The sequence below is a fragment of the Chelonia mydas genome, chromosome 8 (assembly GCF_015237465.2).
Source record: "Chelonia mydas isolate rCheMyd1 chromosome 8, rCheMyd1.pri.v2, whole genome shotgun sequence".
Lineage (NCBI taxonomy): Eukaryota > Metazoa > Chordata > Testudines > Cheloniidae > Chelonia > Chelonia mydas.
Window position 1 is genome coordinate 86,914,342 of NC_057854.1, and position 15,427 is coordinate 86,929,768.

General features: G+C 39.1%; 1 protein-coding gene across 11 annotated transcripts in view; it reads right to left on the reverse strand.

Moving 5' to 3' along the window:
* Window positions 1–15,427, reverse strand: part of MIER1 (MIER1 transcriptional regulator) — a 54,762-nt gene that overhangs the window by 4,276 nt on the left and 35,059 nt on the right. For all 11 annotated transcript variants that reach the window (XM_043552861.1, XM_043552858.1, XM_043552859.1 and 8 more), the window contains 6 exons: window positions 14,870–14,942; window positions 8,707–8,858; window positions 7,611–7,692; window positions 5,203–5,297; window positions 2,655–2,782; window positions 1,694–1,833 (listed from right to left, as the gene is read on the reverse strand). In XM_043552861.1, the coding sequence (XP_043408796.1) occupies window positions 1,694–1,833; window positions 2,655–2,782; window positions 5,203–5,297; window positions 7,611–7,692; window positions 8,707–8,858; window positions 14,870–14,942 (670 nt within the window). The remainder of the gene's footprint in view (window positions 1–1,693; window positions 1,834–2,654; window positions 2,783–5,202; window positions 5,298–7,610; window positions 7,693–8,706; window positions 8,859–14,869; window positions 14,943–15,427) is intronic.

Consider the following 15,427-nt stretch of genomic DNA (forward strand, 5'->3'; position numbering starts at 1 on the left):
TGAACTCTAGGAATTGAACTGGATTCTTCTCTTCTTGCACAGCACCCTGGTAACAGAGGTTCTGCAGGCCAAACTATGCCCTCAGATGCTGGGTGCAACATATTTTCTCCAAATTATGTCTTCAGTAACATCAATTAAAACCTCCATCTTCACTGAGTTTGACTGGCCCCGGATTTGGAAGTTAGTAACTATTTCTGTTGGTGCACCATGATGAACAGAAGCCAGCTCCCTCAGACAGTTGTACTGGCTCAGCAGGGTTAACAAGAGCACAAGCTGATTTCTGTTTGTAACCTCAGCAGATATGACTGCCACATGGGGGGAGAGGATCTGTGGAATAACAAGGTGCCATTCTCACATATTTTAAAGATTTAGAGCTGCACATTAAACTCTTCTTCCTCTGAAGAAATGCTGCTTACTTCAATTCGCAGGTGAGTTAAAAATCAAACCTACAACAACCAGAGCTGCTTAGTTTCTACTTTTATTCTGCCTTAAATAAAGGTTCTTTCCTTATGCAAATGAAATTTGTCTGGGAAAAGCGAGAAGCTTTTTCCAACAAAATTATCAAAAGTAAAATACTCATATCTCGATATATGACAGGATCTAGGGCGCCAGCAGAGTTCATAAACTCTGTAGTCATACAGAAAAACATTTACCTCAATAATTGTGTGAAACCTGGCAAATGTGAAATTGAACAGTTCTACAGTATTCTGTATATAAATGTCTAAAACACATCTTCTCTGTTTAACTGTCACTTGTTAAAAGTTCATCCACTGAGCTCAGCCATTATATTCATTATGCATAAAGCTCACTGTGAATAGGAGTTCTGCAAATTTTAATCTTACAGGACTTCAGGCTTTACAGTTTGATGACAAGAATTTGACTGATTCAACTTTGTAACAGGAGATGTCATCATGTTTAGGAATCAAATAATAGCATATGCATCAGGAGAATTTAAATCCTTTCAGTGCTAGCTCACAAGTACAGCTAACCTCTGGAATGCTACCAATATAAACAGCAACTGCGCGTGTCTCTACCTCCCCATCCAACCTCCTGTGCAGCATGTTGGTCAACTTAAGGCTTCCCTCCAGATTCAATGGTCAATATGATTTGGCCTCCTGCACACACATCCTCCTTCCTCCTGCTGGTGCCGTCACTTCCAAACATTTGGAGAGGACTGTTCCATATCCTCCTCCACCCTCAGCTGTCTTCCCTTTGGACATCTGTCTATAACCCTCTTCCTCTTGCTGCTGCCAGCTCTCCAACACCCAAATCCTGGTAAGTACAGCAGATTAGTTAACTCTGCTTCTGATGCGTCACCTGAAGCAAGCACTGGAGAAGCATTAACTTGTAACATCCATTGACTTTAAAGTCAATGGAACTACTTAGTTAAGCACCTGCACAGATGCAGGTAGGACTGAATCTGAAAAGGCTAAAACACTGAGGAGGAAGAAGGTTAAACTTGCCAAACATTTTGTATTGAAATTTATGTGCAAATAATGGTCTTTTAATTTTGTAATTTACCGCTGATACCTTGCCAGAACCCCTTGGAAAGAAGATATTTCAAGGGTTCTCGCTATGCTCATTAAAAAAATTCCTTTTACACTTTTCAGCCCATTTCCAAGATTGCTATGATGTGGCAACTTCTTTTAGAAGTGAGGAAGATGGGGATGAAAAAACATCAGTTTACACGTACCATTTTGATTACTGTTGCTAGTTGTGCTGTCCTCCCTCTCAGACTGGCTGGTGCTGCTGTTGGAGGTTGTAGGGGGTGGGGACGGAGCTCGACTGGAAGCAGCACTTTCGCTTTCATCTAAAAGACGGTCCATGTAATCCCTAAAAACAAACACCACATTCAGCATCAGCTTGGCTTTTTAGAAGTTGGTTGTGTGTGTAAAATAGTGTGTACACACACACACCTTTTTTATATCTACTTCAAGTATTTAGATGGTACTTTATAATCCCTTTATACTAATTTTTTCCTCCTGTTATTTGTCCATGGGAAATAAGGGGCCATGTATAACCTTGTGTACAGGGAGTCCCTGATGGGAGGCTGGCATACAGGGGAGGGAATACCGAGGAATGCAAGGAGCTCCTGGCAGTGTGCAAAATGCGCTCAACATACAGAAGCAACAAAAAGTGCAACCATCTAGTCAAATGCTGAAAATATTTACCTGCAAACATTTAATATGTGAACAAACAGGCTTTGCCTGTGTGTGCATACTATTTTTTCTCTGAATATTCAGGTGAACAAGTTTATTGGCATGAATGTTTGCCAAAACAACAAATTTGAAAAAACTACTGCAGAATACTTGCAGAAAGCCAAATTAAAATTTGTGATTGTGATGTATTTGCATAAAACATCCACCAATGAATGTAGCTATAGAAATTGTGATCTGTTCAGACAATGCACAATCAGAAAACAGGCTAAATTAAATTAATTGTTCAATGTCAATAGTTAGCCTTAATACTAACAGGTGTCCTATTTTAGCAATTACACTGCATGGAACTGATTGCATCTCTTCTCCCTTGGCCACTGTCCTACTGGAAACTGAAATTATGGAGTAATCAAGTTCTTACTCTATTTTAGAAGAGAGCAATATTAAGAAAAGACTAGAAATCTGACATGTATGTAAGAAAAAAATAGCACCGCTTACGTTACACCAGGATGAAGATTGTACTTCTTTTTCCCAAATCGGGTCTGCTGTGCAAAGAAGTCATACCGCTCCGATTTTTTCCACATGTAATAAAATGCTACACACTCGCCAACTGATCTGGTTCGTACCTGTGAAAAAGGTGCCACACAAAATACTGATGAATCCAAATGTATTTTCTGCTAGAGACCATGAGACACATTATACTTTGAGAGATTCTGCTTGCCCAGAGCGGAGACTCAAAGCGTACTACGAATGATTCCCTTAAGATTTTTCATCTTAATATGATGAGTAACAGGGTGACATGATAAAGGTATATAAAGTAATAAACGGTACAGAGAAGGTTGATGGAGAACGTTTGTTCTCCTGGTCTCCGAACACAAGAACAAGGAGAGGTTCAATGAAATTAAAAGGTGAGAAATTCAAAACCAAATGAAAACCTTTTCACACAGTGTATAATTAAAAACCGTGTAATTTACTGACACAAGAACTTGTTGAGGCCAAGAAATTAACATGATTCACAATGGAATTAGACATTTATATGATATCAAAAATACCCAGCATTGTTATAGTTCATGACAAAAGTTTTAGAAGGGCTATTTAAACCTCATGTTTCAGGGCTTAAGCCCATCTCTACCTATTAGACATTAGGATGAGAGCTACCAGGATAGGAGTGTGGAAAGCAGATTATCCCACATCTGCCTATAGGAGAGATTTTACACTTTCCTTGGCAGCATCTAGTGCTGGCCACTGTCAGACAGGATACCGAATCAAACCAGAGGTCCATCTAGCCCCGTATGGCAATTCTTATATACATGTGATATACCTTTTTTAGCATAATTCAGAAATATTCTGGAAGTTACTTTTCCATAATTCAGAAATATTCTGGAAGTTACTTTACTAAAGCTAAATGCCAAATCCTGATTTTGATCAATTAAAAAGGAGCAAGTTAAACAGGGAAGGCGGGCTTCCCAAGCATATGCCTTTGTATTCAAACATTAATTCATAATGGGAGAAAATTTCTGTGCATGTCCATATCCACACATTTCAATGACTAGTTTAGCTCAAGAAAACACAAGTGGCAAGGGTTCAGGTGGAAATGGACACACCATGAGCAAAATCATGGCATACTACCGGTCATGCAACTATCATGCAAATAGAGGCTAAGTATCTACGTGGGGAACGAATATTTAATAATGGGCTTTTCAATCTACCAGAGAAAGGTATAACATGATCCAGTGGCTGGATGCTGAAGCTAAACAAATTCAGACCAGAAATAAGGTGTAAATTTTTGACAGTGAGGGTAATTAACCATTGGAACAGTTTACCAACGGTTGTGGTGGATTCTTCATCATTAACAATTTTTATATCAAGGTTGAATGTTTTTCTAAAAGATATACCTCTAGGAATTATTTTTGGGAAGTTCTACCGTCTGTGATATACCAGAAGTCAGATCAGATGATCAAAATGGTCCCTTCTGGCCTTGGCATCTGTTTCAAATAGCAGAGTACTTTATTGCAGCACTGAGCTGGAATAAGTCCAGTGGTGACAGGAGGTGGGTGCTGCAGGAAGAGCACTCACAAGTGACCAGGGGAAGCATCAGGAGCATGCTAACACAGAGGATGCCTCAAGCCTTGACTCTATTAAACGGAATGATTTGTAAAGCAGGTTTGATGCCCCTAGGTATGGCAGTGGGAACAACTTTTCGGAACCTGGAGCAGATGATGTAATACATCAAATGCTCATTTGACTTCACATTTTACACCAGCTGAGGATCTGCCCTAGAGACTGCCGGTGGGGTGGGCAAAAACATATAATGGAAAACTGTAGAAAGCAGATTCTGAAGTTCCCCTTTTATGGGTTTTACATATGCTCTGACTGACACCCCTCTGGACAAAAAGAAAAAACACCATTGCGCCAGTATTCCTGCAGATTGCCAATATGAATTTTTGTTGCATACTAGTGGGAGACTCCACCTATATTTTATTTCCCAGTGGATTCTGGGAAAAAGCTTTCATTACCCTCTAACTTATACTTGCTTAGGGCTCTGTACAAAGCATGCAGTCAAATCTTGAACTCAACTGCAAAATGTCCAGGTATTCAATCAGTGGAGAAACTCAATTATTACAATATGAAAATTCCTACTAACATTCCTGTAACAACCTTGGTTGTAGCACTTCCGAAGATGCCTACCACCCTCTACAGAATCTTTAAGTCTATTTAACAAGATTATAATACATTCTGACCAGTTAAGCATTAAGTGATATTGACGATAAACTTTTTGTAAATAGACCCATTTAAGGCCTTGCACAATGAAAACTCGGCATTTCAGAATTGTTTTCCCACATCCCATACAATGCCAGCTAACTCTTGAAGCTAATCAGAACACCCTCCTGTGATAGATCAAGTGAAAGAAGGATATGTAAGTTCAGTGACTAGGTGTGGAAAAAACAAAACTGATTTGGAAGGAAGCCAAAAGATATTAAATATCTTTTCAGCTACAAAAAAAAGTAGGAAAATAACTACCATTTTTAAAATCAATCATCCTTACCTTGTTTGCTTGAATCAAATGAAAATCCTTTCCATAGGCCTTCAGTCCTTGTTCAAAATTCCTACATTCTTCCTCTGTCCAAACAGCTAACTCTTCTGAAATTAGAAACACAATACAGAAAACATACTTTAAAGTGACAGTATAATGATAACAAATGGAAACTCAGGATTCTGATACAAAAAACATTCTGTATTTAAGTTTCTTGATCATAAGATGATTAAAGGAGAACAGCCTCCAGAAATTCTAATTATTAGTGTGAAAATCAGAAAGCATCTGTTCCAGTCTGAAAGTGGAAAAGTTACCATTTGCTAACAGTTGTCAGCAATGGATCCTCAGCTGATGCTGAATATCATTTAACTACTGGAACAGATGGGACAAAAACCATTTAAACACAGTCAGGACCACTTATACTAAGGAAATTTTTCAAAACTTAAAAATGAAAAATTTCAACACAAATACTGGTTCAGCTCCAGTGCTGTGAGCAACATTGAAAGCCCTAGTGTTGACAGCCAGCTGGCTGCTGCTCCCATTTTAAGCACTGTCATCTAAATTTACTCAGATCAGGCCTAATCAACATGATGCAGGTTAAAATGGCTGTGCAGCCAACGGGCTGCCTACATTACAGCTACTAATATGATGAACTGGTATTAGAAATCATTGAGAACATTTTGAAAAATATTTCTAGCACAGACAGGGCCTCATATGAAGAGACAGGGCCATCCCTAGGGGAGTGCGGGGCCCGGGGCGGAAGTGATGTCACTTCCAGGACCAACTGCACTGGGGGCAGGTAGGGAAGGCAAACACCCAGATGTGGACCCGCTCACACTCCACGCCCTCCCACCGCCAGGGCCCCACTTCAGCAGCGCCACTGGTGGGGCCACACCGCCCGCCTTCCCGGGGCTGGGAAGGCAGTGCTGTGCACTCTCCCTCCAAGCGCTCCAGGGCGCGCGCTCTCCCTCGGGTAGAAGGGGCAGGGCTGGGGGTAGCCTCCCTCAGCCAATGGTTCACTCCCCACCCCACCCCCAATCGCACTGGCCCGTGGGGCCCCCTCAAAGCACAGGGCCCGGAGCAGTCACCCCGATTCGCCATCCCCTAGGTACGGCTCTGTGAAGAGACATACCATTATGGAAGGCATGATAAAGGTGTGGTAAGGAAGACAGCAGTATACCTTCTGGACTACCAGCTGAACTGTTGTCAACACCATTCAAGGACAGGTACAGGGAGACATACTGTCACAACCACGAAGAGCAAAAGGTCATTTTACTAATATAAAAGGACCCTAATTTGGGTGGCAGAGAAGGCCAAAACAGATCAACTTGACAATACCTTTAACTGAAATGAGCAACTGCCAAGAAATATTAGACTTAAGGCTAGGCCTGTCTCAGTAAATAGCCATCATGCTTTCCACATCACAGGGTGAGAAATCCTGGTGGCAAAGTTTCCATGACTTTCAGCCAGGATTTCACCCCAGGTTTTGAACAGTTGGTCTCATCTACACAGAGAGTCACAGATCAACAGGAGGGGTGGTGCAGGGAAGAAAGAAGAGAATCTATGTTTTACAGTGATTTTCTTGTGTAGACAGATCTAGGATTCTAATTTTCTCTGTCATCACCTTCAAAAAAAGAATATTCAAAAGCTGAGCAGGCAGGGAGTGCTAACAGATGAGTGCATAAAGAAAAGAACAGGAAGAACTAATACTAAGAGAGAGGGTAAAAAGTTAAACAAATGAAGAGGAAACAACAGACAGAAGGATACAAAGGAGAGATCTGTACAAGGACAGAAAGTGCACAATGCACCCAAAGCACCTTCTAAAGATTTAAGTTAGTTTATTAAAGTTTAGAATCTTTTTCTGTCAACAAGATTTAGAGCCCTAATCTCTTTTTACTTAGAATTTTGAATTCTTGTGTATTTCACACACTAACTTTAGTGAATTATATGAAAGTCCGGAGGCATGAATATAGAGAATAAGCTCTCTACAATTCCTACTTCAGTTGGGTGCATTAAAGTTCTAAATTTTAAAACGTTACAAAGTAACGAATAAAAATGTCAAGTTTTTATTCATAACCCTCTTCTTGTGTGTTATTGCCTAGGTACTTATATATTCACACTATGCCCATCACTTCGTCCTCCAAAATCTCATCTTGGCCCTCAACTTTTAGAACCACAGTGTCAAGCTCATCCCTATATGGCTGCATTAGAAGTGAACTCTGAACATGGGGTCAGAGTTCATTAATTCCTGGATTTGAGGAAGAGCGATAATAGTGCTACACAATGCTGATGTGAAATTCTGCGGTAATCGAAGTTATCTGACAGCAGCAATCAATGCCCAAATTTTAATGATTTTGCCAAATTAAAGGAGGCATGGGGTAAAAAAACACAAGTACATTTAAAATGTTATGTATTCTTACCTCTGGCTGCTTTTACATTAAATCTTAATCTTCTCAATGATTCTTCTGTATCAAAATTGCACTTAACCAATTCATACAATGCCTGGAAAGGTGAAAAACTACAGATTTAATATGCATGACTCCATACACTACTGAATTTGCGTATTGCTACAATGGTTCAATGATCAATTACTTACTTATTCTGAAAAATCTAATTTCTCTAAAAATCCAGTAGAACAAACTATTTTTAAAACAGCAATATAAGTATACAGAAGACTAATGGAGATAACTTTTAGGTTATACACCTCCTAGATAGAGTATGTATAATACACACTTTTCCCTTCATTTCTTGTTCTAAAATATTATATTGCAGCGTTATGTACTGTAAATAGCTTCCTTGCTCTACCTTAATTTATAGGACAAATTTTTACAACTGATCCCTAAGATACAGAAGTGTGACAACAGGTATAGCCTATGCCTATTCTGTGGAGAGACTCAGAAATGAAATTCTGATATCCCAATAAATGTGCACATATGGTTAGTTACACAAAGAGTAACCAACTTGGGTTGCCAATTTTGTTTTACCATACATCCTAAAGCTTAGGAAATCTGCAGGACTGGTGATCTAGTGCTTTAAGGAATTTATGCACGTTTCTTCACAGGTCCAGCCCCTTCTCCCCACCAAAGATTCATATTAACAAGATTTACATTGTTCTCACATGAGAATTGGACACGTGCGCACATCAAAGGGCTCATCAATGCACACATTTGTCAAGTCCATGTTCTTTTGTTCAGGGCAGGAGCAGAACTTGGTTTTAGTTAGTAAAGTGCTATAAAATCTACAACAGGAAGACAGAGACCAGAACGTAGGTCTTTGCAGATAAAAAATGTTTCTTAATGCAATTAATTTTAAAACTGAATATGCACTGTGTTATTGATTTGGGATCTTAAACATTTGCTTTTGTTGGGAACAGCGGGTGGAAGCAATTCAGTTCCTCTGATGGGGATAAGAGAAAAAAGAAGCAATCTCAAATCCGATTTTGAGGTATGGGAGCAGCAAACATGATAGTTACAATAAAATAACACACACTATGGTCACTACAAATTCCAGTATCACCTGTTCATTGTCTTTAATATGTGATCCTTCAGGAATTGCCTCTAGTCCTTTCTCATCTCCTGTTCGCCTGGAGGCTTCATTGAGGAATTCAATCACTTTATCTTCTGTTAAATAATCAGGATTCCACAGCAGCTGGTCATCATTTTCATACACTAAATTAAGAAGAACAGAAACATAAGTGAAGCATATTCTGTAAGACTCCAACTTCTACTCAACCTCAAACAATTGCAAGTTTAGAACACAAGGACATTCAAAATTACGAACATGATTAATGGGACAATCTGATTGGCCAGAGGACTGAGCATTATATTCATCTGAAATGTATGGTACTATCAATGCTCTTCCAAATGGTTTCTATGGCTCACTGTTAACTATGTTAGATCATGTACACACACACACACGGACTACAGTGCAGTGCTGCAAAATGCATTGTGCATCTAATCAGATTCCCACGCATACACAACATCTGTGGAAAAAACGATCCCTCCTCATCTTCTGCCCTTGAAACTAAAAAAATTAGAAGATGGCAGAACTGTTTCAAACAGTGTGTCAGCTATCCCTCCAGACTGCGTTCACCTATCCTCCAGAACAAGACCTTGTGAGTAATTCTCATCTTACTTTGCTGAAAAGATCTATCTATTAGAGATGAGATTAGAAAACTGATCACTCCAGTTTCCTTGGAACATTTGGTTCAATCACACAAACTGAGGTCTTGAAAGCACTGAGGGATGTGTGGACTACTACATGTGAAGTCTTAGCCACCATGGTTCATGAAAGCCAGCAAAGAGCATCCAGGCCCACTACTGACTGAGAACACCTTTGCTTTGCCTCCTTCAGAGAGGGCAATTTACTAGACAACGCCTACCACTCTAAGTCAAAATGCCTCTTGAAAGCAGCATCTGATGTCAGAAACCTTGCCAGCTCAGCAGACAGCCAACACACTATTGCCCAGATGACAGCAACAGAGACACGTGCGTGAAAACGAACTAGCTCAAGCTTAACTCAAGCAAGACGAAGATACTGAGAAAAAGAAATATTTTGAGAAGATAGCTGAGACACTGGCCTCAATGAAGTCTCAAATCTTTGCTCAATAATAGAGGCTGAAAAACAATGCCTTTACGCATCATGGATAGGTATGATTAAGAAAAAAAGTAACAGCGGTTAAATCAAGGAATCGTGGTGAACAAAATTTGTTATGGATTTAGTACATTTCTTAATTTTGTAACAGACACCATTATGAGTGTATTAGAAGTTACTAGACACACAAAGAATGACTATCACATCAGTGGGTAATAGCAAAATCTGAACCCCCTCTATGTTAAATCCTGTAAGTTTTCCCTGTGAGTAGCATCTCAAGGGATTGTTTTAGTCCGCCATTCTTCCATGTTCCTCTAACTGCCAAATGGCATGCCTGCCAGGGAAGATGCTCTTGCTTAATTCTTAACAAATCTCAAATATTTCCATCTTCTCTTCTGGGTAACTTAAGCAATAAAGGGTTGTAGAACTCAAACAAATGTGGGCATTTGTTACAGATTTGTTCCATTTAATACCTAGTATTTTTCTAAGACATTTGCTTTCAAAGGCATTTAGGCGTCTGTCTATACCTTTGGTGGATTCCCAGCTTGTACACCCATATAACAACATGGAAAGAACTCAAGAAAGTAGGGCTGTATAAGGGCACAGACCAGTAGTTCTCAACCTATTTACCATGGTGGGTCACATATGCAGCTCTCTGTGTGTTATGTGGGCCGCATCCACACAATATATATATCTATCTGTATGGCCCTTAGGATGTCATATGGGTTGCACCTGTGTGCTGACTGGGCTGCAAGTGGCCAGTGGGCTGAGAACCACTTGTATAGACAGAGCTTTGTAATAAATGGGGTGTAGATGATCTAATCCACTTGACATCTCTGAGGAGAACTGACTGTTTCATAGGGCCTGTCTACACTTAAACACTGTAGTGTTTCAATGAAGATGCTACTAACACTGACAGGAGGGCTTCTCCCATCAGCATAGGTAATCAACGTCCCAAGAGTGGTGGTAGTTAAGTCAACTCAAGAATGCTCTGGTCAACTCAGCACTGTCTACACTGGTGGGGGTAGATCAGTTTAACTGTGTCATTCAGGGGTGTGGATTTTTTACACCCCTGTGCGATGTAGTTATACCAACCTAATTTCCTAGTGTACACCAGGCCCTAGAATTATCCCTGTATTCTAAAAATAGCCTACATGTTCTGCAGAACAACTTAGTTCTGCCCACATATTAACAACGTGCCCTCTTAACAGCAACGCAATGCCATTTAGCCTCTCTTGGTAGTCGATGTGGCTTGGGGTAAAATATGGAAATCTTTCAGTTCCTGGAGTGACTCCTCCATTTCCAAATCAAACAGCTCTGGAGATCATCTTCCACCTCTGTTTGCCCTTCAAGGTGACAATCTGAAGATTTTAGCAAGGAAAAAAATAAAACAAAAAAACAATCTCCATCATAGTTAAAATACACTTTTCTGTCATGTCAGAAACAAATGGCTCTGAGCATATCCTTCACAACTTGAAGGTCCTCAGCAATGATAGACTAACTGACAGAAAAGGCAAAAAGGGCGTCCAGTGTAACAAAGAAGTTACCGATCTCAAATCAAGCAGCCATATTATCTTAGCCTGCTCAGTAATTTTCTATGCACATCTGAAGAGTAGCATTTTCTTCCCCAAGGGTTTAGGAGCTTTTGCACCTTTGTCCTTGGCAGCGGACCAGTGATGACTAGTCTTCTTCAAGAGGAGTAAAGAAGTTCAGTGTGTAGATGAGAAACGTAGTCGGGAAAGTAACGGAAATACTTTCCTGATGGATTGTATTTTCTAAGTGGACAACCTACCCTAAATTCTCAATTATTGAGGGACAATCTTCACTCATTGCTATATTTGCTTTCCACAACCAACTCTCTGTATATCTAAACTGTATTCTTTAATTTATTCACCTAAATTTGGATTATTGCTGATTATGCACTGTATGTATCTTATGACTTTAAAAACAAACGTTGTATTTGTGGATAATCTAAGCACTATACCCAGATGTAGAGACACTTTTCTTAACCTGTATACTATATAATTTTTTAACATTAGCTTTAATAAAATTTTTTAATCTACTCAAGTTCCCTCAGAGACCTGGGTCAGATCTTTCACTGAATCAATTTTCCTGGTGCCAAGGGATCTGACACTGACATACGCTGCTCTTCCATTGTCCAGGCACCCAAGGGTGAAACATGAGAGAAACATCAGACACCAAAATACGATTGGAGCTACACCGATCATGGTGTCAGGTAAACGCACCAACCTCATGTCTTCAGTACTTATTTTTCCTGGGCTCTGCTCAGCTCAGTGCACAAGTGCTTGCCTTATGAGACACAGATGCAGAGTAACTAGGTATAAACTCTTTCAATTAACAACACAGGAGTCAATAAAATTGGATTGGGATATCCACAGAGAATGTGATGTGTGTGGGGAGGGGGAAGGAGAGGAGATGAGGCCTGCATAATCACTTCAAGGAGGTGGAACTTATAGACTCAGTTTCAGTGAGTACAGTTAATAAAGGCCCTACAAAAAGATAATTTATAAATATCCATCTCCCTGAGAGAAAATAGGTGACTAGTGTGTTCATCCTCCACAGACATTGTGCAGTCACAGAAGGGACCTGTCTTAAAGGTAGCAGACTTGGCCTGTATTTCCAAACAGAAAGGGGACCCAAGAACTAAAGGTATAAAAAATTGCCAAAATGTAAGCTGCAGTGCTTATGTACCAAGGTATACACATCACTCAGACTGGAAATCCATAAAGGCAGAGTTCAAAGAATAAATTATACCAGAACTGCATTTGTTATGAAAATCTTCATGGAAACAGAGTAAGTCATTAAGCTACTATGTTCAGCCAAGTGCTAAATTTCCTAGATGTTCACAATAATGTAATTCTACCCAAAAATACAAATGTTTATATTAGCAGTACATTATAAGTTATACTTTAAGAACAAGATCTCATCAACTGAGAGCCAAAGGGTATGGTTGCACATTGTCAGCCTAATTTATCTTTCCATTGTAAACGTCAACACTAGTCCAATTTGAGGCCTGTGGATAAAGGTTTCATCCAAAAATACAGTGGGTGGGGAAGGAAAAAGTACAGAACAAAAATTATATCAGCACTAGTGTAATAACAATTTAGTGAAACTTCACCCCCCTCCCCAAGTCTGTGTCCATGACGCATATTTTCTGTTCTCAAACCAGTGACTGGATGCAAGGCCATGAAAAGCTGGTTTTTGTAGGCTTCTGCTGTGCAAAAACCAGCTGTATATTTTTATTGTAGGAGGCCACAAGTCATTTACAGTACAGTAAACTAATAAGAATGGATGAATCAGCAGCAAATTACAAGCATACCTTGTTGAATTTCAGAGGAATACAGAGTTCAAACTCTATGTTAAGATACCTACCAGATAAAGAAAGAAGCACCAAAAGTCGTTTCTCCACAGCTAGTGGCACATACTTTATCATTTAGTACATTCATATTTAAAATAGATTTATTCCTCCCAGTGACATTTTTTTTAATAGCAAAAGCAACCACTACACCATTATAGCTAGGGATGCATTGTGGCTTCCATTTTAAACCCAGATTCATTCATTTGGAACTTTCAACTTATCGAGCTGGAATGTTTTGGACTTGATCTCTTCCTGATTTTTGATTTTTTTAAATTCAAGCAAAGAAAGATCCGCCATCTCAAAAAGTCTCTGAATATAAATCACATAAGGGTACACAAATCTTTTTCCATGGACTTCTCTCGCTAAGCTCATGAAGTTAAAGAAAAACGAGCTGCATTTGTATGCACATCTAAGTTTGCTCTGGTTTCAATTTCTATGACTGTTCCATATCCTGGGAGACTCAAGTTCCCTCTCCTCAAGCTCTTCTGACTACCAGATCACCAGGGTGCTCAAGTTGGGCAGGAAACACCTTAGCTATGGACCTATTAAGGAACACAGGATGGAAGCTTGCTTCTTGTGCTTCTCAGTAGGTCTATAGCAGGGGCAGATACCTGCTCTGCAGAACTCATTCTGTTGGAGTAAGGGCTCTGTTCTGGTGAAAATGGGGGCTACAAAAGCAGTTGCTTTACAACAAGGAGAGATACAAATCTCCTAAGTTTCACAGAACATTCATCTTACAAGGTCTGCCTTGGACAGAGGATTTGGTGGTATAGACAAAGCGTCCTAGATTAGGATATTTCTCAGGCTTTTTTAAAAAAAAAGCCATAAAAGTAGATTAAGAGAATTTTAAGGTTGAATAATTAAGCATTCAAGTCAGGAAATGCCAAAGTCAAAGTTACATGTGCCATCTTAACGCTGTCGCCTCTAACATATATACTATAACTAAATTACACCAACGTATACAATTTCTCAAATATTATATACAATTGTTTCCAACAAAGTATGCCAAACAATACTTAAAAAGGACTAGTAATAGTCAGCATACTGTATTTGTTAGCAGAATAAAAGAGGGCTCAACAAGCAAACTTTGAACCGCAGAAGTAAATTCTTTCCTTCCTTTCTATCCAACTCCTCAGAACTCCCCCAGTGAAATGTGAAGGCTTGGCAAGCCAGTCAATTGATGGCCTGTTATGAGGCTATATGGTCTAATACTGCCAAATATTCCACCAAGAAAGCCCTGATGTAGGCAGTGACCTACCATCTTGTTGATTGCATCATGGTACCATTCTTTCACTTTTTAGATCTTCATTTAATTGGGTTTAGCATTTTTCTGAGTTATAATAACTCATTTAAGTAACTGGTTTGTAATTAGGCACAGGTATCTAAGGCTCAGCCTATTGAAGACCACGAACAATTGTTACTGTTCTAATAAATTAGCACTTTGAATTATTTGACCACATCTGACAATTTTTGACTGGTCAAACGCTCAATTATTTTGGACCAGTCAAATGCCCAACCCTAATACAGTGTAAACAGTTTCAAATACAGGCACATCTGCATGACTGAATAAATTGTCTTATTGTGCAAATCACATCAATTAATAGTTTTTAATTTTTCCTAAGATGTCTTCCCTGAAATCCGCCCTCAAGCTTTAGTACAGAAACTCGAACAAATCATTTCAGAAATGTTGATAGCGTCAAAGCTCACCTTTCTCATTCTCCTTGTATTTGCATATGCCAGCTGGAATTTCAGCTTGAAACATAGAACCCACCATGATTTCCTGTTAAAAAAAAAAAATGTAGATAATGCACTTGACAATCTTATTTGCTTTCTATAGAATGACAGAGTGACAATATCCTTTTAAGCACTAAAAATCCTGCCACCAATAACCTACAAAACATGGCACAAAAACTAATCGGAATTTAAAAAAAAAAACAATATGGAAATGTACTTTTTGTCTATGAGGCTTTCAGAGGGTATTAAAAGAAACATACATTAACATTAAAGCTGTTCATTTTTAATTGTTGGAAAGAGCAGGAGAGGAAGCAGATAGATAATCTATAAAGCTCAAAGTCATGAGTTAAAACTTAAACTTCAACCCTTTTCCTCTATTTTGGGAATTAAAAACCCTTCACATCGTGCAGAAATGTATTATGGTTTTTACTTTACGTGGCATAATTGGCAGAGGAAAAAGAAAAGTAAATACACATTCTTTTACATCTGCTTATTGATATTAAAAACAATTACATGTACTTCATATAATGC